This window comes from Tupaia chinensis, unplaced genomic scaffold (genome assembly GCF_000334495.1).
Source record: "Tupaia chinensis unplaced genomic scaffold, TupChi_1.0 Scaffold000242_1, whole genome shotgun sequence".
Lineage (NCBI taxonomy): Eukaryota > Metazoa > Chordata > Mammalia > Scandentia > Tupaiidae > Tupaia > Tupaia belangeri.
In genome coordinates, this window is record NW_006159720.1 from 679618 (window position 1) to 705233 (window position 25616).

At 36.2% G+C, this 25616-nt stretch overlaps 3 protein-coding genes across 3 annotated transcripts; 1 reads left to right on the forward strand and 2 right to left on the reverse strand.

Annotated features, from left to right (window-relative positions):
* Nucleotides 1–1427: 1427 nt before the first annotated feature.
* On the reverse strand, nt 1428–2375 carry LOC102493105 (olfactory receptor 5M1). The gene has a single exon (XM_006148768.1). It carries the CDS (start codon nt 2373–2375, stop codon nt 1428–1430), a length of 948 nt encoding a protein of 315 aa, XP_006148830.1.
* Nucleotides 2376–10461: 8086 nt separating this feature from the next.
* Nucleotides 10462–11421, forward strand: LOC102493509 (olfactory receptor 5M10). The gene has a single exon (XM_006148769.1). The coding sequence runs from the start codon at nt 10462–10464 to the stop codon at nt 11419–11421; it is 960 nt and encodes a 319-aa protein (XP_006148831.1).
* A 12999-nt stretch (nt 11422–24420) lies between these two features.
* On the reverse strand, nt 24421–25368 carry LOC102493927 (olfactory receptor 5M1). Its single transcript, XM_006148770.1, has one exon. It carries the CDS (start codon nt 25366–25368, stop codon nt 24421–24423), a length of 948 nt encoding a protein of 315 aa, XP_006148832.1.
* Between the last annotated feature and the right edge of the window lie 248 nt (nt 25369–25616).

Here is a 25616-nt window from a genome sequence, read left to right on the forward strand (position 1 = left end):
TTACAAAGTGAATATTTCAATATGTGAACATTTTTCCCTAGTCCAATTGATTGAACTATAAAGTATCTTCAACAGATAATACCAAAGATTTTAAATTTGGTTGCTGCAAGACACAGGGGTGCTTAGTACTAGGAAATAGAAGGAAACTTACAACTACTAGGAGAAGTTTGGAATAATTTGCACTAATCCTTATTGTTAATTTTTAAAAATTTTCTATAAGACATATGTGCTTACCAGAAAGAGAGAGACAGAGAAAGAGAAAGTGAGAAATCACCATCTAGAAGGAATGGCCACATCATAAACCCCTCTCAATTCTCCTATCCAGATTTTGGGCACACAGGCACATACACCTGGTGTACTTTTCAAGATACCAGGTCCAGGACTTGAGCAACAGACAGCAATGTGAGATCCAAAGCTTTAACTGCCAAGTCATCCACTACACGATGCACTAATTCTAAAATACAATTGTGATATAAGGCTATAGATCTGTCTATCAGACCATTCTACTCGCTAGGAACAAAGCACAGCTTTTTTCTTTAAAAAAAAAAAAGAAAAAAGAAATTTTCTTATAGAGGAACATCCTGCAAATTAAATGATGCTAGTCCTCAAAAAGAAGGTGGACCAGAGCATTTACTAAGATTGGAACCCTCAGTAACTCATTTTTAGATTTCTGTGCTTTATTGTCTCAGTAGATAACTTGCTCTTATTATCTCATATTATATATAAAACCAAACAAATATACAAACAAATGACTCTCAAACTTATATATTAAATTATTGCCATCAAAAAAGGACCAATTTGACAACAATAACAACAATGAAAATGTTGATAGGGTGATATACTAGAAAACAAGTGGAACACTTTATATTAAATAGAGTAGCATATATAACTACTACCAATAGTGGTGTTATTTAAAACCAGAATACATGATATTAAGTTGTAAGTGACTGACACATCTAAAAATATTTTCTAAGGCTATACCAATGAGTAAACAGGTGGAGAGTCATTATTCTACACTCCATATAAGAATAGAAATAATTATTTTGAAAATAAAATGTATAAAATTAGTTATACTGTCTTGAGTCTCACTATGGGTCTTTGGGCCATATTAGTCAGAGAGATCAATTTTCAGTTCCCATTAATGTTAGTTATATAATTGACTCCCTAATATTAAAAGAATATTATATAGTTTTATTGTGTGTAAACTAGTTCCTTTTCATAGAATCTATCTTTAATTTTTTATTTCAATACTAGGAATTTCATTTAAAAAAATATGTCTTCAGGATGCTAACTTCAGAAAAAAATTAAAGGAGTCATTGAGAGTCTTCCATGATTCACCAAATCATGATTGTGTAATAGGAGGGCTGTCCAATAAAGAAAATTACTATGTTATCACTTTAATGTAGCAATTACAAATGAACAAATGCCTAAGCTGCAGTTTTATGAAAGATAATTCCCCTAATCATTTGTTGCATGGCAAGAATCACATCTTTGTTTCTTAGGCTGTAGATCAATGGGTTCAGCATTGGACTTAAAAATGAATAAAAAACTGCAATTATTTTGGACTCCTCTACAGACTTTTCTGATGGCGGTCTTAAGTACATGCAGAAGAGAGTTCCATAAAATATAGTGACCACAGTCATGTGGGATCCACAAGTTGAGAAGGCTTTGTGCCTCCCTTCAGCTGAACGAATCCTCAAGATGGCTGCAAAAATAAAAAGGTAGGACAGAAGAATGATACACAGAGAGCTTGAGAGGGTAAATCCAGCAACTACAAACATTGCCATCTTTTTACCAGACGTGTCAGAGCAGGCCAGCATTATGAGAGGAGGATCAGCACAGTAGAAGTGATTGATTTCCAGGGAGCCACAGAAGGACAAGTGAAAAGTCAGCAGTGTCTGGGAGAGTCCATTGAGGAAACCAAACACGTAAGGGACCGTGACGAGACAGACACAGATGTTCTTGGACATCCTGGAGCTGTAATGTAAAGGGCTACAGATGGCCACGTAGCGATCCAGGGCCATGGAAGCCAGCATGTAAAACTCAGTGATCACCAGGGCAATGAAGAGAAGGCACTGAGTGAAGCACCCAGCATAGGAGATGGTCTTCTGGCCCGAGAGGAAACTACACAGCATATTTGGAGTAATATTGGAAGAATAGCAAATGTCTACGAAGGAGAGGTGTCCGAGGAAGAAATACATGGGAGTGTGGAGGTGGGAGTTAGTTCTGATCAGCACAATCATGCACAGATTCCCAGCCAGTGTGATGAGGTAGATCACCAGGAACACCGCAAACAGGATCTTCTCTAGCGCAGGGTCCTCCGTGAGTCCCAAGAGAATGAACTCTGTCACTACAGTGAGGTTCTGGGAGGACATTTCCTTTTCCATTGAAAAGTGAAAGCAGCAAAAATATTGGGGAGTTCAATACAGTTTAATTTCTTCTTTTATTTCATTTGTTTTGTCATTGACTCAATCATCTCTTTCACCTATGGGACAATTAATATTCTCTTCAACACATGCATCAGAATATGTATGTAATAATATTCCCATATATCTTTATATTATCTGCATTTGTCTTTGTTTATCTCTCTCTCTCCCTCTTTCACACACACACGCACATACTCACACACACATACACAGACACTCTCTCTCTTTTTATTCCCTCATACATCCATTTATATAATCACATTCACACACATAATTTTTCTTCCTGGAGACCTCCCCATCTGGCAATCTTTTCTACTCTGTGAGCCAACAAACCATCATAAATACCCCAAAGAAATGAAAACCAACTTTAAAAAGCAGTGTGTAATTTGCAGCCCTGAAATGGACAAATGCAGTGTTCCTCCAGCCCAGATATTCTATTTTCAGATACAAAATAGACAAAATTAAGTACAGTATTTTTACTAGAAACTCATAACTATATATGACTAGGATGGTACAAATCAAAAAAAAAATCCTCTCTGCTTCTTTATCCACCTACTATTTTGTTTTGTTTTGTTTTGTTTTTGAGTTTAGGACTTTTTCTAAGTTGTCCTAATCCATTGAAATGACAGCAATGAACCAATTTTCCACACTCATGGAAAGCACATCAGAGTAAAGGAAACAGATAGTAAGCATATAGAAAATAACAAATAGTTTAGAGTAAAAGCAGATAAGAAGAACATTAGACTATAATTCAAAGAATACCTTTCAGAGAGAGTACCATTTGATCAGTAAATAAATAATACCAAAATGGTCTAAGGAAGATTGTGATGCTTTTAGTCCCAATTTTGGGCTTCTGACCCATTCGTGAAAACATTTGTTTGGGGAGTCACAGATAACATTTAATTTTGGCTTTATTTTGCAACAGTATCCCCTCTTCTTTGTGAAAATAAGCTATGATGGCAAGCATCATTCCTCCGAAATTGGACTCTAAGTCCTTTGTATCTTCAGGAATCACATTTATATCACAAGAACTTGCATATAATTATTTTTTAGAGAATGAGGGAAATATTAACATAAGGATAGATAAATCAAGTGCAACTGATGAAAATACTTGAACACCCATTGGTAAGATATTAACCCACACATGTAAGTATATACACGCAAGAAGTATTTTTTGCCAACAAATATATAAAATGACCTACTTGCAAGAGGCGATTCACCACTTCTTGTTAAAACAAGAGAGGAATATTTATAACGTATTCCTGAGGTTTATCCCTAGAGTATTAAAAGAACTAATTCAGAAGAACCAGTTAAAGCAGTCTTGGCTCCTCAAGAGCATCAGTTTAATTTAATGATCTGAGGAACACATTTCTCCTTTGAGGCCCAAACCCCTAACACTTATGTACACAACTTATTTGTGCAGGAGGTCTGTAACACTGATGGAGAACTAAATTATAACTTTCAATGAGTAAGGAAGAAAATAAGGGTAGATGACTTTGGTATCTTTAATAGAGTAAAGGCAAGTGAATTCACACCAAAGTCTTTATTATTTTCCCTTATAAATGCTGAAATGAGGACATCTAATGAAAGTGAAAGTAAGAGGTAAGTTAGGCAAGGGACTGTGGAGATAAAATATAAGAAAGAGTTACGAGAGAAGAGTGAGGTAATTCGTAAAATGAAGCCAACCTAAAGATAGGAAATGTCTGTCATTGGAGGAAGGACGTTACGGATTGATGCTGGACCTTATCTCCCTAATGAGTAAATGCTCAAATCTTAGAAGTCAAGTACAGCTCTGAGAATCAATGGCATTTAGAAAACCAGGGATTTTTTATAATAGATGATTTCAGAGTTAAGTGAATGTACAGCGAAAGGTACAGTGGTGGAGCAACACAGCCAGACTGGGCTCACTTGGAAATGTCCCAAGTTCATGCTCCAATTTCTCTATACATCTTGGATGTGCACATGTGACTGTATCCTGGCCTGGCTGGGATGGGATCATGGTGTGAAGATCTTGTTGGAGGTACCGCTTTCTTTTTATCTCTTTCTGGTGCTCTCTGTTTCTCTTTTTGCCTCTATTTCTCTGTCTCTCTATCTTATGAGGAAATGGATGAATTTTTAAAGAAAAGAATAAACACTCTTTTTGATTGTATTTGCTAGAGGACTGAGGAAGTTACAGATACATTTACTCATCTTCTTCTTCTTTTTGGAGAAATTTTTGCTATAGGGTGCATTCGCTCACCAGAAAGACAGAGAGAGACAGAGCGACAGAAAAAAGAAATCACCCCCAGGGTAGATGGTCGCACTGCAATCCCTTCTCCTCCATTCTCCTCTCGGGATCTTGGGCACGCACGCACACACACCCAGCGTGAGTTTTAAGCCACTGGGTCTGGGACTTGAACCGTGGTCAACTACACTGAAGTCCAGCGACAATAGGCATTACACCAACTATTGGTCCCTGTTTCTTCTTATGCACAGATAGGAATAGGTAAAACTATCAAATTAGTCTGACTTAGTAAAAATATATCAAATTAGAATTCCAAATGACAAGTTATAATGTGAGGACTCAGTTGGCAAAATATAGTTGTATAACAACAACAAAAAAATTGAATTGAATTTGCTTTTCTTTTTACAACCCATGACATTTGAGTATTTCTAAGTACTGCCATTTTATGTTCTCAAATTAATGTGGATGTTGATATAATTTTTCTCTTTTATTCAATTTTTACATAAATAAAAATGATAGCTGAAAAAATACAATTCTACTGCTTAAATATTTTTATTAAGTGAAAAGTCTAATAGAAGTGTAAAACCAGTATCCATCATTTCTTGATCTCTTCTTTAGGAATTTCCTGATTTTGCATAAAAGTAATTGAAAATTTGACCCTTCTTTAAGCAGAATGTGTTTTGGGTTTGAATAAAATGTGTTGAAGTAGTAATTAATTAGTTTTCTGATATATGTTTATATTATGAATATTGTAAAATAATATAAGACTTAAGAGAGTCTTTGTCAAGAATTAAGACTGGCTCAGTCATAAGTGAAAATGGGCATTTAAAATAGAGAACTGGCTGTTTCATGCCAGAAAGATCAAGGTACCCCTCATATTCAAAATTCGACAGAGGTTCACATATAAGAAGGCCACGTTGGGCCAGGCAGTGGACCAAGAGTTATATATTGTATCTTAAGATATTTAATGTCACTCTGCTTCAATTGCAAGGAACAACTTATGTATGTCTGCATGTATACTCTATGGAATGCTACTCAGCCCTATAAAACAAGAACCTGGCTTTTGGCAGAAAGTGGAGGAATATGGAAGATTTACTGCTGCGTGAAGCAAGCCAGGCTATGAAGGAGAGACATTGTACGTCTCCACTTAATACAGGTTGACTGTCCACACTTTATAGTGAAAACTAAATGACTAGAGAATATAGAAATATGGAAAATGCTTATAAATACCAGATACAGTGTGGGAAGAGATTGGATGAAGTGGAGAGTCTGAGAAAGGACATGAAGGAGAAAAATACAGACGCAAAGCATTATGGGACAAAGAAATGGTTTCTTATCTGTTGATAATGTGTATAGTATTCTCAACTGAACTGGTGAGAAATATATACATGTTGGAATACTCACTTTGCAAGCTAAGTGACATATGTGATTGGATGTATAAAAGAAATTAAAATTAAAAAAAGAAATAGCGGTTGCAGCATGGCCATGCCTCATTTGGGGGTACTTTCTCCCTTTGTCTGTCTCTCTAGCTCTCTGTCTTTTTTTCTCTCTCTGGTGAGTGTACATGCCCTCTGGAAATATATATTAATAGAATGAGAGATTAAACAATTGATACTATAAGAAAGATCCCAGAAACAGACACATACACATATAATAACTTGATACATGACAGAGTTTATTCTAAGAATCTATGAGAATTTAAAATATTTAAAAAATAGTAAATTGACAATTTTAATAAAAAAAAGAATATGGGAACCAGCAGTTAGCGTAATGGCTATGTCACTGGACTCCCACGTAGTTGACCACGGTTCGTGTCCCAGACCCGGTGGATTAAAACTCACGCCGGGCGCATGTACGTGCGTGCCCAAGATCCTGAGAGGAGAAGGGATTGCGGCGTGACCATCCCCCCTGGGGGGTGATTTCTCGCTTTCTGTCTCTATGTCTCTCTGTCTGTCTGGCGAGCGCACGCGCCCTACAGTGAAAATCTCTCCAAAAAAAAAAAAGAATTTGATTTCAGTTTGTAATATTTATGATATCAGTGAGAACAGAGATCTTAATATACAAAATCAAGACTCAAAATATTGGTAGAAAACATAGGAGAATGTGTGTATATAAATATATATGCCTCTGTGTGTGTGTGTGTGTGTGTGTGTGTGTGTGTATGTATAAAAATATATGTATATAAATATATATTTTTTCTTTTTAAAGATGTGTTTGTCATTGTGCACGTGCCAGATCTGGCAAGTCCCAGAACTAACTGGCAGCTTGAAAATCACACCTAGCCCATGTGTATGCATGGTCCAGCATCTCAGGAGAAGAATGAATTGGAAGGGATTGCTGTAAGGCCATCCCACGGAGTGGTGATTTCTCACTTTCCCTCTCATTGTCTCTGTTTGTCTCTTTCCAGAGAGCATACATACTCTATGACAAAAACCTAAAAATATAAAAAATAAAAAAGTAAAGTGGCGATTTTTTTTTAAAGAGATTTTTGCTATAGGGCGTGTGCACTTGCCAGGCAGACAGAGAGAGACAGAGAGACAGAAAGCGAGAAATCACCCCCCAGGGGGGGATGGCCACAGTGCAATCCCTTCTCCTCCATTCTCTCAGGATCTTGGGGACGTACACACATGCGCCCGGCATGAGTTTTAAGCCACCGGGTCCGGGACTCGAACCATGGTCAACTACGTGGGAGTCCAGCGACATAGCCATTACACTAACTGCTGGTCCCAAGCGGCGATTTTAATGGGGAAGTAAATGACTCATTCACACCAAAATGTTTCAAATTGCAGGAGTGACATTGTGATCCAGGACTCCTGACTGCCTCCTTATATAGAGATCTGCTATGGTGTCTACGTGAGATATTGCCTGGAGGCACTGTACGCAGTAAATAAGGCATGCTTGCTTGTCAGTCCTACAGCACAGAAGGACTCCGTGAGAGAGGAAGATGTGGCACCACTCTGCTTCTCATGCTTCACTCTGTGGTGATGCCCTGGTTGTCCTTTTTCAGGAACTTCCTAAGGAAGAGATCAAGAAATGATGGACACTGGTTCTACACCTCTATTAGACTTTTCACTTAATAGAAATATTTCATCATTTTTATTTATGTAAAAAGTTGAATAAAACAGAAAAGAATTATATTAAACATCCACATCAATTTGAGAAAATAAAATGGCAATACTCAGAAATACTCAAATACATATTTTTTGTTTGTTTGTTTTGGCTATACAATTATGTTTTACCCACCTAGTTCTCACATTGTAAATCATCATTTGGAACTCTAATTATGTATGTTTCTTCTAACTTGGTACTATACTTTGATTTATTTAACTCTTTTGACCTGGACCCATCTGTGCAAAAAAGAAAGAGACGAGTGAAAGTATCTGTAGCTTCTTTAATCCTCTAACAAATGCAGTCTCAAACAATGTTTAAATATTCTTTTTATTTTTATTTTTTAAAAATTTTATTATTTTTATTTATTATTATTTATGCATTCAATCGTTATACATTATTTAGATTGTAAAGAGATTTTATTCAACATGCTATATGCTGCATAGCAGGCACATTGAGGATACTATACATGACATCATCAATAGGCAACTAAGCATATTTGTGTGTCACAAATGTTTTCTTCTCCATGTTTTCCCAAATTTCACTTTCTGCTCTCTTCGCCTCTCCTATTCCCCTTTAAAATAGCATTAATTTAGTTTCCAATAAGATAGAGAGACAGAGAAATAGAGGCAAAGAGAGAGTAATAGAGAGAGAAAGAAAGAGGTACCCCCAAGAAGACCTTCATGCCATGATCCCATCTGAGCCAGTCCAGATTACAGGCACATGTGCACATCCAGGATGTATAGAGACATTGAAATATGAACTTGGGACCTTTCCATGTGAGTCTAGTCTGGATAAGTCACTCCACCACTGTGCCTCTTGCTGGCCCCAAGTATACATATTGTACATTCACTTAACTCCTAAATTAACAATTTTATGCATCTTTGATTTTCTAAATGTCATTGGTTCTCAGAGCTGCATTTGACTTCTAGGATGTTGACATTTACTCAGTAGGGCAGTGAGGTCCAGCATCAATCCATAATGGCCTTCCTCCCGAAGACCATCGCTCTTATCTGTATGTTTGCATCCTTATATTAATTTCATCACTCTTCTCTCCAAAGTCTTTTCCACCTTTTGTGTCCTCAGTTCCTTGCCTATCTTACCTCTTTCTTTCACTCTCGTTAGATGACCTCACTTCAGTATTTGCAGGGGAAAAAATGAAAGACTTTGGTGTGAATTCACTTGCCTTTACTATATCAAAGATACCAAAGTCATCTACCCTTATTTTCTTCCTTACTTATTGAAAGTTATGATTTAGTTCTCCATCAGTATTACAGACCTCCTGCACACATATGTTGTGTACATAAGTGTTAGGGATTTTGGCCTCAGAGGAGAATTGGTTTGCTCAGATCATTAAGTTAAAATTATGCTCCTGAGGAGCCAAGAACATTTTAACTGCTTCTTCTGAAATATATTTTAAATAGTCTAGGGAATAAACCTCAGAAATGCATTATAAATCTTCCTCTCTTGTTTTAACAAGAAATGAATGGTGAGTCAACTCTTACAGGTAAGTCATTTTATATATTTGTTGACTAGAAAATACATCCTGTGTGTATATTCTTATGTATGTGGATTAATATCTTACCAATGGGTTTAACAAGTATTTTCATCAATTGCAGTTGATTTGTCTATCCCTATGTTAATAATTCATTGATTCTCTAAAAAATAATTATATGCAAGGTTTTTTTGATGCATATGTATGCCCTTAATAAAAAATGGCCTTAGAGCTCAATTTTTGAGGAATAATTTTTATAATCATAACTTATTTTCACAAAGAATATCTCATGTTGCATAATAAAGCCACATTTAAATGTTATCTGTGATTCCTACACACATAATTTCATGAATGGGTTAGTGGCCCAAAGCTGGGATTAAAAACATTCCCTAGACAATTTTGGAATTGTTTATCTACTGTTCAAATGCTACCTTCTCAGTTAATTTTTCTTCCTAGTATCTGCATTTACTTTAAACTATTTGTTACTTTCTATGTGCTTAACACCTGTTTTCATTATTGTAATGTGTGACCAATGAGGGTCAACAATTGATTTACTGCTGTAATCCCAGAAATTGAAGCTGAAAAAAAAATGTTTTGCAGTGGATTAAGTTAAGAAGCAGAAAGGATGTTTCTTGATTTTGTACCTTCTTAGTCATATATAGATATATTTCACTAATTTTATGTTCTCTAAATAAAATTAACCTAGACAATATGGGCTTCATGTGAAAATACTGTACTGGATTTTATCTTCTATTTTGTAACTGAAATAATAGGATTTCATTGCTAGAGGATTTGGTATCAGCATCATTTATTTGTCCATTTTAGCATTACAAATTACATACTGCTTTATATAACTGATTTTATTCCTTTTATTTTTGATGGTTTGTTAGCTCACAAAGTAAAAAAGATTTTCAGATGTGGAGGTCTTTAAGAAGAAAGTTGTAAGTGCGAATTTGTATGTATAAATGGATGTGAGAGAGAATGAGTGTGTGTGTGTGTGTGTGTGTGATGAAGTAAGAAAAAAAAGGCAAATAATATTAAAATATAGTGGAATGATACAATCCATATATTTGAATGCATATGTTGAAAAGAAAATAATAATTGTCCCATAGGTAAATAAATGAATGAGTAAATGTCAAAACGAATGAAATAAATGAAGATATTAAATCATATAGAACACTTCACAATTTCACTGCTTTCAGTTTCCAATGGAAAAAGAAAAGTTCTCCCAAAACCTCACTGTAGTGACAGAGTTCATTCTCTTGGGACTCACAGAGGACCCAGCACTAGAGAAGATCCTGTTTGCGGTGTTCCTGGTGATCTATCTCATCACACTGGCAGGGAATCTGTGCATGATTGTGCTGATCAGAACTAACTCCCACCTCCACACTCCCATGTATTTCTTCCTCGGACACCTCTCCTTCGTAGACATTTGCTATTCTTCCAATATTACTCCAAATATGCTGTGTAGTTTCCTCTCGGGCCAGAAGACCATCTCCTATGCTGGGTGCTTCACGCAGTGCCTTCTCTTCATTGCCCTGGTGATCACTGAGTTTTACTTGCTGGCTTCCATGGCCCTGGATCGCTACGTGGCCATCTGTAGCCCTTTACATTACAGCTCCAGGATGTCCAAGAATGTCTGTGTCTGTCTCGTCATGGTCCCTTACGTGTTTGGCTTCCTCAATGGACTCTCCCAGACACTGCTGACTTTTCGCTTGTCCTTCTGTGGCTCCCTGGAAATCAATCACTTCTACTGTGCTGACCCTCCTCTCTTAATGCTGGCCTGCTCTGACACATCTGTTAAAAAGATGGCAATGTTTGTAGTTGCTGGATTTACTCTCTCAAGCTCTCTGTGTATCATTCTTCTCTCCTACTTTTTCATTTTTGCAGCCATCTTGAGGATTCGTTCAGCTGAAGGGAGGCACAAAGCCTTTTCTACTTGTAGTTCCCATCTGACAACGGTCACTATATTCTATGGAACTCTCTTCTGCATGTACTTAAGACCCCCATCAGAAAAGTCTGTAGAGGAGTCAAAAATAATTGCAGTATTTTATACTTTTTTAAGCCCAATGTTGAACCCATTGATCTACAGCCTAAGGAACAAAGATGTGATCCTTGCCATGCAACAAATGATTAGGAGAATTTTCTTTCTTAAAAATGCAGCTTAGGCATCTGTTCATTGGTACTTGCTTCATGAATGTGATAGCACAGAGCCTTTCTTCATTGGACAAACCTGCTATTGTACAGTTATGATTTGTGATTCATCACAGACTCTCAATGACTCCTTTAATGTCTTCCTAAAATTAGCATCTTGAAGATTAGTTTTTTTAAATGAAAATATTAAAATTGAAATTTTCAAAAAACTTTAAGAGATCCTATGAAAATGAATTACTGAGAATCCATTAAAACTATATGTTAATGTTCTTTTAACTTATTGGGGTAAATTATGTAACACTAATGGGAACTGAAAATCCATCTCCTCTGATTAGTAATATCCATAGAACCATAGTGAGGCTCACGACAGACTAAATAACTTCACACTTTTTATTTCCATAAACTTTATATCTATCCCAGTATGGAGTTTAGAAAAATGACTTTGTCACCTGTGCACTCATTGGAATAGCCTTGCAAACTATTTTTAGATATGGTGGTCATTTATATTTAAATATTGGGCATTATGGTTTCAAATAGCATGACTATAGGAAATAATACAGCCTACTGTATTTACTCCAAAGAGTTCAAGGAGTTTTCTAGTAAATCACCCGGATGACTTTCATTTTTTTGCACAAGAATTTCATATTAAATTTGAGAGCCATTTGTTTGTGTATTGGTTTGGTTTTGGATAAAGCATGGGACGATAGGTGTAGGTGGACTGCAGAGACAACAATAAAGCATAGAAGCCTAGAAATGAGTGACTAAGGGTTGTCATTGTAGCATAGTACTTGGTCCTTTTTGAGAACCAGAATCATTTAATTTGTAAGATATTCCTTTATTTTATAGTAAACTTCCCATTTTGTGAAAAAAAAATAGTTGTGCTTTATACCTAGGAAACAGGACAGTCTGATACACAAAATTATAACCTTATTTTTTAAATGTACTTTAGAATTAGTGCTTGGGGCCAGCAGATGACTCAGAGGTTAAAGCTTTGGGTCCCACTTGGCCATCTGAGTGGTTCGAGTGTCAGACCTGGTAGCTTGAAAAATATACCAGAAGCATGTGCTATGAGCCCAAAATCCAGAGAGGAGTATGGAGCAGAACGTTTATGATGTGACCATCCCTCCCTTCTCATCTAGGGATTTTGGACATGCATGCACATGGGACCTGGCATGAGTTTCAAGCTGCCATGTCCAGGATTTGAACCACAGTTGACCACGATGTAGTATAGCTCCTTAACCACTATGTCACCAGCTGGCCCCAGTAAACACTTTTAAACATCACATATTACTTAATTATATGATTGTATTTACAAATACTACATGTAGATTACTGAAGTCGAATGGAAAAATAATGACATATATAAGAAATAAAGCAACGTTTACTTGCAATATTCTACGTAAACTGAGCTGCTCTCAGCATTTTAGTGTATTTTATTCTACTTGGTTGATCTTCAAGTCTTTATTTCCTTTTATTAGTGTGTCTTATTATTTTAATTAAATCATATATCTTTGTTAATGTATTTCTTTCAGGATAAATTCCCAGTAGTGTTGATGAGTTAAATTATTTGAATATTTTAAAGCCCTTGATTTTTTTTTTTTTGAGAGGTTTTTCCTATAGGGTGTGTGCGCTCGCCAGACAGACAGAGAGAGACAGAGAGAGAGAAAGCGAGAAATCACCCCCCAGGGGGGATGGCCATGCCACAATCCCTTCTCCTCCATTCTCCTCTCGGGATCTTGGGCACGCACATGCGACCAGCATTGAGTTTAAGCCACTGGGTCCAGGACTCTGACAGTGGTAGAGTACATGGGAGTCCAGCAACATAGCCCTTATGCCAACTTCTGGTCCCAAGAACAGTGTGGATCTCCTTTCTTTTCTTTTATTCTTTTTAAATATTTCACCAGAGGATATGTGCCCTCATCAAAGTGAAACAGAGAGAAAGCAAGTGAGAAAGTGCTGGATCCCCTAAAACAAATCACAGAGTTCAAGTCCAAGACCAGGCAGCTTATAACACATACTGTGTGTATTTGTGAAAGTGCCCAAAATCCTAAGAGGAGAGGTGAATAAAAAGGGATTGCAATATGACCAACTCAGTGTGATTTTCAAGCCCCAGGTTTTGGGTCTCCAACCACGGCCAGGTATGTGGGAGTCCAGCACTTCAACCACAATGTGACTTGCTTGCCCCAAATTATCTGATTTAGAGAACCTCTTTCGTTGGTTGTGGCGACAATATGTTGTCCCCCTAAAGATGAAATGTGTTACTAAACTCCATAGCTCTGAAGTTCTTGAGATACATGATGGTAAAGGAACAGATGAAAATATGGACAACCATGACATCCTTCTATTGTGAAGAATAAAAGCAGCTGTGTCATAATTTCCCCTTACAGCATGTTCCACCCTTGATCCAGTTACATATCTATCTAGAGAATAGCATACTTTTTGAGAGATTTTTGCTATAGGGTACTTGCGGAGAATATCATATTTATTTATTTATTTATTTATTTATTTATTTATTTATTTATTTATTTTGAAGAGGTTTTTGCTATAGGGCACGTGTTCTCACCAGCCGGACAGACAGAGACAGAGACAGAAAGTGGGAAATCACCCCCCAGGGGGGATGGCCATGCCACAATCCCTTCTCTTCCATTCTCCACTCGGGTTTTTGAGCACACACGCACACGCACACACACCCAGTTTAAGCCACTGGGTCCAGGACTTGAACCACGGTCGACTACATGGGAGTCCAGTGACATACCCATTACGCTAAATGCTGGTCCCAAGAATATCATATTATTAATGGAAGTAATATCCATCTTGCCTCCTCTCAAGTTACTTGCACGTCAAACTAGACATTCAAAAGAGAAGTATTTATTGATACTCAACACTTAATGATTAAGCACTATAAATGCAGAAGTGAACAAACCCTTCAGAAAAATACTACCACTCCAGTGTTAATATTCTAGTGGATAGAGACAGATAGCATTTCAATGAAGTAAATCATATTTCAGATAGCATTCTGGAGAGAAAAAGGACATGTATCATGTTTGCATTTAAATAAGAAAGCCTTATTGAAAGGTGACTTTTTTAAATCAACCACTAAAGCAATAAGGCTATTAATGCAAAATTTAAAAATATTATAAATAAAAACAGAAGGTACAAACGTACATTAAATAAAATGGCAGACCAAAAAAAAAAATAAGAAGAAGGAAATCCTATGAAGGATAAATAGTAAACACAATAATACCAGATATTGTTATTCTTTAGAAAATACCAGTGTTATGTGTGTATGTGTCTGTGTGTCTGTCTATTTATGCACAAGTACAGAGTAAATAATGAGAAGTACAAAATAATCTAGGGATTTGCCAAAACAAAGATATTTCATTTCATCAAAAGTCTTGCTCAAATCTATCCATGATTTTCCTGCTATGAGTATCAATGACTTTGACAGAGAACAGTGTTGATTTTTAGAACAGAGAAAATGGGAAGAAACAGATCAGAATGTGGAAATTTCAGATTTAAGAAGATACAGCACAAAATTAAGCTTCAGGTTTCATTTCCAGGAGGCCTCCTTTGTTGCATGTCACTTAATAACCATTAACATGTGTGAAATGAAATTGACTTGACCTAAAAGTTCAGTGACTTGTGTAGGATCCATAATTACATAATTGAAGCACAGCAGGGCACATGGGTGAAGAGAAACAATTAGGATAACCAATAGGTTGTGTATACAAAGATAGAAAACCACATCAGGTCTAACATTTTGTGAACTGTCAGAGTAAAGGCAGACAAATACCCACTGAGCAAGGAACATTTGGGTTTCCTAGATCAGAACTTATGGGCCTCTCCATTCCATAGGAATACCTAGCAGAGGAGTAGATCAAGGATAGCAGAAAGCCCAATTTTGTAAAACCTGAAACTGGAACCAATTACCTAAAATACTGGGTCTAGTAAGAAATTTAAAAAATGTTAGGATTCTTGTTCAGTGTTATAAAGAATTTCAAGACCATAACAGCAGAGCATGATGCATGACTATGATTGAGCTCATCCCAGAACACACCTAGGCTTCCAGAGTCAACAGAGGAGATGTAGAAGAAGACCCTCTGCATCACATCAATTAAAGAAAAGAGAGAGGGGGACCATCAGGTGACGTGATGGTTAAGGGAGCTGGATTCCCATATGGCCAAAAGAGGTTCAATCCCAGACCTGGTGGCTTCAGCTCTTGCTTTCTCTTTCTCTGTCTCTTTCTGGTCAAATTTTAAAAATAGTAATTATAAATGGAATTAAATAAATAAATAAAAACAAAAAAATTATATAAAAGGGAGGAGGGCTGGCAGATGTTGTGGTGTTTAAGGCCTGGATTCTTACATGGCTGACTATAGTTTGACTCCCAGACCTGGCACATTGATTTCTCTCTCTCCCTTTTTCTTTGTCTCTGTTACTCACTGGTCAAATTGAACAATAATATTAAATAAAATGAAACAAATAATTCCTGAAAAAATAAACTTTTAAAAAAGAAAGAAAGAAAAGAGAGAGAGAGAGAATAGAAGAGAAGGAAGCTCCAAAGGAGCAAGTCTCAACCCAGATTGGGATGCACTAGAGAATAACACATCTCAAGGGGCTAGTAGTCTGTTAGGCCATTAAACTATCTGTGATTGAAGAAACAATTTGTTTCAGAAAAAAAGGAAGATTTTTGTTCATTGTTTTGCTTTGTTTTGTTTTTTTCCCTATATGATAAGACTGGTTCTTGGACTTTTTTTTCTTTCTTAAATATGACTCCCTTGAAAAACCTAATGAAACTATGGCTACTCAACCAATATAAATGTATATATTTAAAATCTTACCCCAAAATAAAAGAGTTCATAGATATCTAGGACCTAAGTATCAGAACTAATATTTAAGAGTCAGCTTTATCTTACACCTGAAAATGGGCTTACTCTTAAGTATGGGAAGCAAAGTACACACCTCTCTTGATTCTTCTGCACCAATAAAAGTTCTGTGAAATATTATCCAAGAAGATCAAAGTGCATTTTTATAAGTCTGCTATGAGGGAAAATACTTGAGGTTCAAACTTTCTTACTAAACATAGAAAAGTTTTCATGTACATATGCTTAGAAAACTGGTAGCAACAAAGCTTAATTTCCTTCTTGATTTCTACAGAAGAAAGCTTAATTTTGTCTATTTATGTTTGTAAATGTGTAGGTCAGCAATATGTTTGAGATGGAAGAGGAAACACATAATAACCAGTAACTTTATAAGAGGCAACCTTGGAGATAACTCGAAATCCTTGTGAATGTAACATCTCATTTACTGGAAATGCAGAGATGTAAGGGAGACAAAACATGTCTGAAATACGTGCATGTTTTGACCACAGGGTTATATAGATCTCCACGATATTGGGAGCTATAGAAAAAAAGGAATAAAAGAAAAAAATTCTGATTCCTAATCTGTTTCAGAAATGATATTCTTTTTAGGTGTAGGTCAACAAACGAGCCTGCCTCCATCTACTACTTACTGTCTTCCTCCTGTTCTTCTGGTTTTAATTTAAGAATGTTATCAAAGAAGAGAAAGGAAGATATATGATTAAAGTGGAAGTGGTAAAGAGCTGAAAGCTAAATGGTAAGGAAATAATCACAGTTTACAAGAGAAAAGTTCATATTGGGAATCCAGTTTCAGAAGGGAGGCTAAAGGCTAACAAATTTTGTATTAAACTTGACTAACGTAACCCTCAGGTCGATTTTTATCATTTCTATTCACTAATGGTCAACCTGTCAGCCATCCTTATCACTAGAAGCAAATGACCAGTGACACACTAAAGTGACAACTCACTGAGTTCTACGAATGCTCCGAATTTCCATAAGCAATCAAAGGTTGCGGATGGGTCTGGAAACTATAACCAGCTTTACTATCAACTAACTCTTAGTCAACTTCATTAACATATTTCTCAGCTGCAACTTTTGCAAAATAAATAAGATAAATAATCCTGGGTCAGTTTTTATACTACATAATTCTGGATTCAACACTTTGGTATGTAAAAAAGCAAGAATTTGTGAATCTAATTCCAATCTGTGATTCTGATTCTGGCTTCGGCAGTTACAAATTCCCTAATAATGATCAATCACCTACTTGCCTCTACCTTAATTTTTTTTTTTTGAGAGTGTTTTTTGCTATAGGGCATGTGCGTTTACCAGACAGACAGAGACAGACAGAGAGACAGAAAGCGAGAAATCACCCCCCTAAAGGGGTTGGCCACACTGCAATCCCTTCTCCTCCATTCTCCTCTCAGGATCTTGGGCACGCATGCATACGTTTAAGCCACCAGGTCCAGGACTTGAACCTCAGTCGACTACATGAGAGTTCAATGACATACCCATTACACTAACTGCTGGTCCTCCTCTACCTTAATTTTTTCAGACATAAAATGAGAAGTGGAGTTGTCATGAGGAATGAAATAGTTCATTCATTAAAATACTTAGAAAAATTATTTCCTTAAAGAACATAATGATTTTTGTTAAAACTAACACTTCTCATAGTTGAACTTCTCTTCTCACCTCCTATTTTTTGTCCACCACCACTGAAAGAAGGCATGTGATCTCACAGAGGAACAAAAATCAAAATTCATGAAACTCACTAACATGTAGTCAGGGAGAAATTGATTTTTTTTTTTTTGAGAGATTTTCACTGTAGGGCGCGTGCGCTCGCCAGACAGACAGAGAGAGACATAGAGACAGAAAGCGAGAAATCACCCCCCAGGGGGGATGGTCACGTCACAATCCCTTCTCCTCCATTCTCCTCTCGGGATCTTGGGCACGCACGCACACGCGCCCGGCATGAGTTTTAAGCCACCGGGTCCGGGACACAAACCGCGGTCGACTATGTGGGAGTCCAGCGACATAGCCATTACGCTAACTGCTGGTTCCCAGAAATTGATTTTTAAGGATAAAAAATTGTAAATAATTTCTTAGCTTTAGTTGATATTTTAATACCATCTTCTCTTAAGTGAAAAATTTTAAAAAAAGGTTAAAATACAAAAACTTACTTCTGGTTCTGATATACACTAATTTTTCACAATATTTCATTAAGGATGTTTCCTGCTAGCTGATTCTGTGAGCTGTCAAATGTAGTCATAATTATATTAGAATGTGAGAGGCCTTGCTATAACAATTTTTTGTGTTTTTTTGGAAAGGTTTTTGCTATAGGGCGCGTGCGCTCGCCAGACAGACAGAGAGAGACAGAGACAGAAAGCGAGAAATCACCCCCCCAGAGGGGATGGTCACGCCGCAATCCCTTCTCCTCCATTCTCCTCTTGGGATCTTGGGCATGCACGCACAGGTGCCCGGTATGAGTTTTAAGTTACCGGGTCTGGCATGCAATTGTGGTCGACTACGTGGGAGTCCAGCGACATAGCCATTACGCTAACTGCTGGTTCCCGCTATAACAATTCTTTTGCTAATAAAATAATTCCCACAGTTTTTAAATAATTAAAATACATATGTATTGCATGCATAGCACACTTGAGTTTTATGTATAGGTTCTAGATTGAACCCTGGTATGCATAATTTCTGGGTTAAAATTAACTAGCTAATTTGTTATTTATCTATAAGCATCAGACTTGTATCCAAAGATAATTTGAAAGGCAAAAATAGTGAGAATGGAATTAATCTACCAAAAATTTAAAATATACTTAAAGCTCCATTAATTATAAGAATTATGGGCCACCCAGTAGCATGGTGGTTAAGAATACTGCACTGCCACATGGCTGACCATGGTTAGAGTCCTTGATCTGGTGGCTTGTTTTCTCACTTTCTCTCTCTCTCTCTCTCCCTCTCTAGTAAAACTAAAATAAATAAGTAAATAAGTAAATATAAATAAAATAGTTATTTAAAAACTAGAATGATTAGATTTAGAATATATGAATAGTTTATTAATGAAATAAGCCAGAAATAAATTTTAGTGTATAATAAACGTGGCATCACAAATCATTTTCTAAAAAACAGAATGTTCTTTTATAAATATCAGGAGGAAATTTGTTAAAAATGTAGGCAATATTGTGTACATTATAACATTCCTTAAGCTTATATCCAGAAAACTCAAGATTGTTCCATAAAATATGGCCATAAAAAGCACTAGACAATATAAGATTTTCCTGTTTGATTTTGGGTTCAGGAAAAGTTACAAATCAAAAATTCTATGAAAATAAATGAACAGTTTCCCATTAGAGAAAACAAAATAAAATGCAAAGAAGAAAATTAAAAGACATCCTTAAGCCAATCATCTGAATGATCACTGTTAATCTTTTTTACTTTTTATTAATTTTAAGTTTTATTTGTTGTCATATTTGTGTATGTAAGTACATATGTTTATGTGTGTTCATGTAGACAGAAATATATATGCATATAATTATTTTACAAAATTGAAATAATTGCAAGACAGTTTTGTGACTTCCTTTTATCCATTCATTATAATGAAAGTTTTTTCTCAAGCTATTAAATATTCTTTGAAAACAAATTAAAAAAATCAATGTTTTCATAATAAAAATTTGAACATTCTTCATGTGAAGGATCATCAGAAATAATATGAAAGGCAATCATCAAATTGATATGTACTTTTTATTTGTTAACTATATAGTTTAATTTTTCTTTTCTTCAATTTACAGCAGAATTATTTCCTAGAATTATATTTGGGACCAGCAGATGGCATAATGGTTCTGTCCTGGACTCCCATGTAGTCAACCATGATTCAATCCTGGACTTGACAACTTAAAACTCACATTGGGTGCATGTGCGTGCCATGTCCAAAATCCAGAGAGAAAAATGGAGAAGAGATTGTGATGTGGCCACCCCTCCAGAGGATGATTTATTGCTTTCTATCTCTGTCTCTCCAGTGAGAGTAAGTGCCCTGTAGCAAAAATCTCTCTCTCCAAAAGAAATAGAATTTTAGTCAAGACATCATATTAGAAAATAATCTTTTTTTTTTTTTTGAGAGGTATTTGCTATAGGGCACGTGTGCTCGCCAGAAAGACAGAGAGAGACAGAGAGACAGAAAGTGAGAAATCACCACCCCCAGGGAGGATGGCCAACGCTGCAACTCCTTCTTCTCCATTCTCCTCTCAGGATCTTGGGTACGCACACACATGTGCCCAGCATGAGTTTAAGCCACCAGATCCAGGATTTGAACTGCGGTCGACTACATGGGAGTCCAGCAACATAACCAGTACACCAACTGCTGGTCCCAGAAAATAATCTTAAGTGATCACTTCTACTGTATAAAATAAATTATAAAAGGTACAGTGCAATAGTCATCCTCAATTATCCTTAGCGTAAGTATAAATTGTTGGAAGCTACCTAGAGAAAAATGTACCATTTTAAAAATTTATTAAGAGCTTTAAAATATTCCAATCATTTCATTTACCAATAATGCTTCTGGGAATTTATCCTGAAAGAGAGACATTTATAAAGAGATATGTAATCATAAAAAGAGTAACACACATTGATAAAAGGAAACAATAATTTGCAAGATCAACCAAGTAGAATAAAATACACAAAAATGCTGAGAGTAGCTCATTTTAGGTAGAATATCACTACAAATTTGATATTTTTTAATATATGTCAACATTTTGGTTTGTTTTCTTTAATCTATATGTAGTATTTGTAATTAAAATAATAATATTAAGTAATATGTGATGATTTAAAATGTTTACTAGGGCCAGCAGGTGCCATAGTGGTTAAAGTGCTGAATCTCCACCTGGTCAACTGCATTTGAGTCCTAGACCTGGCAACTTGAAATTCACACCAGGTGCGTGTGTGTGTGTGTGTGTGTGTGTGTGTGTGTGTGTATGTATGTGTGTCTAAAATCCCTAGAGGAAATTGGAGGAGAAGGGATTGTGTTGTGTTGTGGCCATCACGCTTGCGGGTAATTTCTCATTTTCTATCCCTTTGTCTTTCTGTCTCTGACAGGTGCATGTGTCTATAGGAAAAGTATCTCAAAAACAAACAAAAAAACAGTATTTACCAAAGCATTTTATCTGAACTAAAATGCAACGATTATATTATCAAGTGAAAACTCAATGTGCAAATTTGTGAACAATAAATGATTCAAAATTTGTTTTATGAAGTATTTCAATATATGCGTACATAAAAAATCGTCGCAGGACCAGCAGTTAGAGTAATGGCTATGTTGCTGAACTCCCGTGTAGCTGACCGCGGTTCAAATCTTGGACCCGGTGGTTTAAACTCACACCAGGCGCATGTGCGTGCGTGCCCAAGATCCCAAGGGATTGTGGCTTGGCCATCTCCCCTGAGGGGTGATTTCTCGCTTTCTATCTCTCTGTTCTCTCTGTCTTTCCATAAAGCTCACACGCTGTATAGCCAAAAAAAAGAAAACCTCTTCAAGAAAAGAAAAATAATTGAAAGGAAAAACAAGAAAATATAAATAGAAGGTATTCATTGTTGAAGAATATTTCACTGATAAATTTTACTTTTTTATCAGTACTATATTTGTTTATAAAGAACATGTATTCTCTTATAATTTGAAAATATGTATGTTTGGGACCAGCAGTTGGGGTAATGGCTATGTCGCTCAACTCCATGTAATTGATCATGGTTCGAATCCCGGGCCTGGTGGCTTAAACTCATGCCTGGCGCGTGTGCGTACATGCCCAAGATCCCTAGAGGAGAATGGAGTAGAAGGGATTGCAGTGTGGTCATTCCCCCTGGGAGGCGATTTCTCATTTTCTGTCTCTCTGTCTCTCTCTATCTTTCTGGAGAGCTCATGCCATATAGTAAAATCCTCTCAAAAAAAAAAATTATGGTAATAGAAGCCTAAATAGACCTACCATATAAAAAATGGGTGTAAAGGTGATTTTACTAAAAAATAAACACTAATCTATAATAAACTGAATTGTCAGGGAAAATCCAAATTAACTCTTGCTAGGATACATATGGTTATTATGTAATCATCACAATTCCATCTAGGAAGATAATCTCATGAATTCACCATTCATGCATCATTTCATCCAGAATTTGCAATGTGTTGAGGAGTTTAATAACCTCTATAATGTGAATCAGAGAGGGTATTTAACAAAATATTTGCCTTCCTGCTAATTTGTGCTTGTGTGACTTTGGGTAAGTTATTTAATTGCTCTATGTTTATGATTCCAAATGTAAGTGAAGTAAATTCTTTCACTAATTTATTTGTGAAGGTTTTAAAAAAACAATAATATAATAGGAATACAAAATACCTTATAATTAGCTCACTTACAGTTATTTTTATAAATGTCTATTTATGTTTTAGCCTATCTTTAAAAAGTTTCTGAGATAGCTTTCAACCAAAGATTAACAAAATTAAAAACACAAATCATGGGACCAGCAGATGATATAATGGTTAGGTCACTGAACTTCCATGTAGTCGACCACAGTTCAAGTCCTGGACCTGGTGACTTAAAACTCACACCAGGTATGTGTGCATGCATGCCCATAATTTTGAGAAGGGAATGAAGCCATTCCCTTTTTGAGAAGGGAACATGGCCAACCATTGTTAGTATGATTTCTCTCTTTCTGTCTCTCTCTCTAATGAGCACAGACTCCCTATAGCAAAAATCTCTCTCTCTCTCAAAAAAATATATATACATATATATCACAAATATAAATGTAGTATTTAAATAAAACAAGACTTAAATAGTTTTGCTATTTGGATAAGATTTTAAGTTTGGTGGCTGCAAGCCATAGGAGTTCTGGGGATGAGAAAATGGAAATAAACAACCACTAATCAAAACTGGAGTAATTGGTACTAATTTGTTTTCTTAATATGTTTTAAGTGGGCTGTAGGGCATATGTTCTCAACAGAGAGAGAGATACAGAGAGAGAGAAAGTGAGAAATCACTTCCTACAAGGGATGGCTACACCATAATCCCTACTCGAGTCTCCTCTCTAGATTTTGAACGCACAGGCACATGTGGCTGGTATATTTTTCAAGCCATCAGGTTAAAGACTTGGACTTACTCAGACAGCCATGTGAGAAATCAGAGCTTTAATCTCTGGGCAATCTGCTACCCAATCCATGAATTCTAAAGTATATTTTTGAAATAAGTTTATAAGTCTCTGTATCAGACAATTCTGCTTGCTAGGAACAAAGCACACTCTATTCGCAAAAAAAAAAAGAAATTTTAATAAAGGAATATCCTGGGAATTAAATGATGCAAGCCCTCAGGAAGGAAGCAAACCAGGGATTTCGCTAAAATTAGAACTTTCAGTAACTCATTTTGAAGTTTCTATGCTTTATTATTCTATCTGTAGATCACTTACTCCTATTGTCTAATATCATATGCAAAATCATACAAATATACAAATGACTCTGTAATATAAGTGTTAAATTCTTGCCACAGAAAAAGATCAATTTAACAACACAAAAAGGCATCTGGGTGATATACTAGAAAACAAGTTGGATACTTTAAATAAAGTAGTGAATATTACTATTTCCAACAATGGTTTTATTTAAAACCAGAATGCACAAATTAAGAAAAAAGTGACTATTAAATCTAAAAATATTTTGCAAGGCTATGCCAATGAGTAAATAGTTAGAGATTGACTGTTCTAGACTCCACATTGGAATAGATTTTTTTTTTTTTTGGAAATAGAAAGTATAATATTAGTTCCTCTATCTTGATTCTCACTATGGTATATGGATTTTGTTAGTAAGAAGAGATGGATTTTCAGTTCCTATTAGTGTTACTTATATAACTGACCCTCTAATAAGTAAAAAGAGTATTATATAATTTTATTATATTCTAATTGCTTCATTTTCATAAAAGTTTTTTCAATTTTTAAAGCATTTCAATAGTAAAGATTTCACTTGAAAAATCTGTCCTCAGGGTGTTAATTTTAGGAAGAAATTAAAGGAATCATTGAGAGTCTCTGATGATTCAAAAATCATGACTATACAACAGTAGTAAATTTTTGTCCAATGAAGAAAGTCACTATGTTTTGTCATTCATGTAGCAAGTACAAAAGAACACATGCCTAAGCTGTGGTTTTATGAAAGACAATTCTCCTAATCATTTGTTTCATGGCAAGGATCACATCTTTGTTTCTTAGGCTGTAGATCAGTGGGTTCAGCATTGGACTTAAAAAAGTATAAAAAACTGCAATTACTTTGGACTCCTCTACAGACTTTTCTGATGGAGGTCTTAAGTGCATACAGAAGAGGGTTCCATAAAATATAGTGACCACTGTCATGTGGGATCCACAAGTTGAGAAGGCTTTGTGCCTCCCTTCAGCTGAACGAATCCTCAAGATGGCTGCAAAAATAAAAAGGTAGGACAGAAGAATGATACACAGAGAGCTTGAGAGCGTAAATCCAGCAACTACAAACATTGTCATCTTTTTAACAGATGTGTCAGAGCAGGCCAGCATTATGAGAGGAGGGTCAGCACAGTAGAAGTGATTGATTTCCAAGGAGCCACAGAAGGACAAGTGAAAAGTCATCAGTGCATGAGAGATTCCATTGAGGAAGCCAAACACGTAAGGGACCGTGACGAGACAGACACAGACGTTCTTGGACATCCTGGAGCTGTAATGTAAAGGGCTACAGATGGCCACGTAGCGATCCAGGGCCATGGAAGCCAGCAAGTAAAACTCAGTGATCACCAGGGCAATGAAGAGAAGGCACTGCGTGAAGCACCCAGCATAGGAGATGGTCTTCTGGCCCGAGAGGAAACTACAGAGCATATTTGGAGTAATATTGGAAGAATAGCAAATGTCTACGAAGGAGAGGTGTCCGAGGAAGAAATACATGGGAGTATGGAGGTGGGAGTTAGTTCTGATCAGCACAATCATGCACAGATTCCCTGCCAGTGTGATGAGGTAGATCACCAGGAACACCCCAAACAGGATTTTCTCTAGTGCTGGGTCATCTGTGAGTCCCAAGAGAATGAACTCTGTCACTACAGTGAGGTTCTGGGAGGACATTTCCTTTTCCATTGAAAAGTGAAAGCAGCAAAAATATTGAGTTCAATATGATCTAATCTTCTTTTATTTTGTTGATTTTGTCATTTCCTCATGTATCTCTTTATCTGTGGGACAATTATTATTTTCTTTTTTAATAAATCTCTATGTGATATTATTTCCCAGTATCGTAATATTATTTGCCTTTGAAATCCATTTATACACACACATTTCACACACCTGTAGCTTTCTTCTTGAAGACCTCTATATTT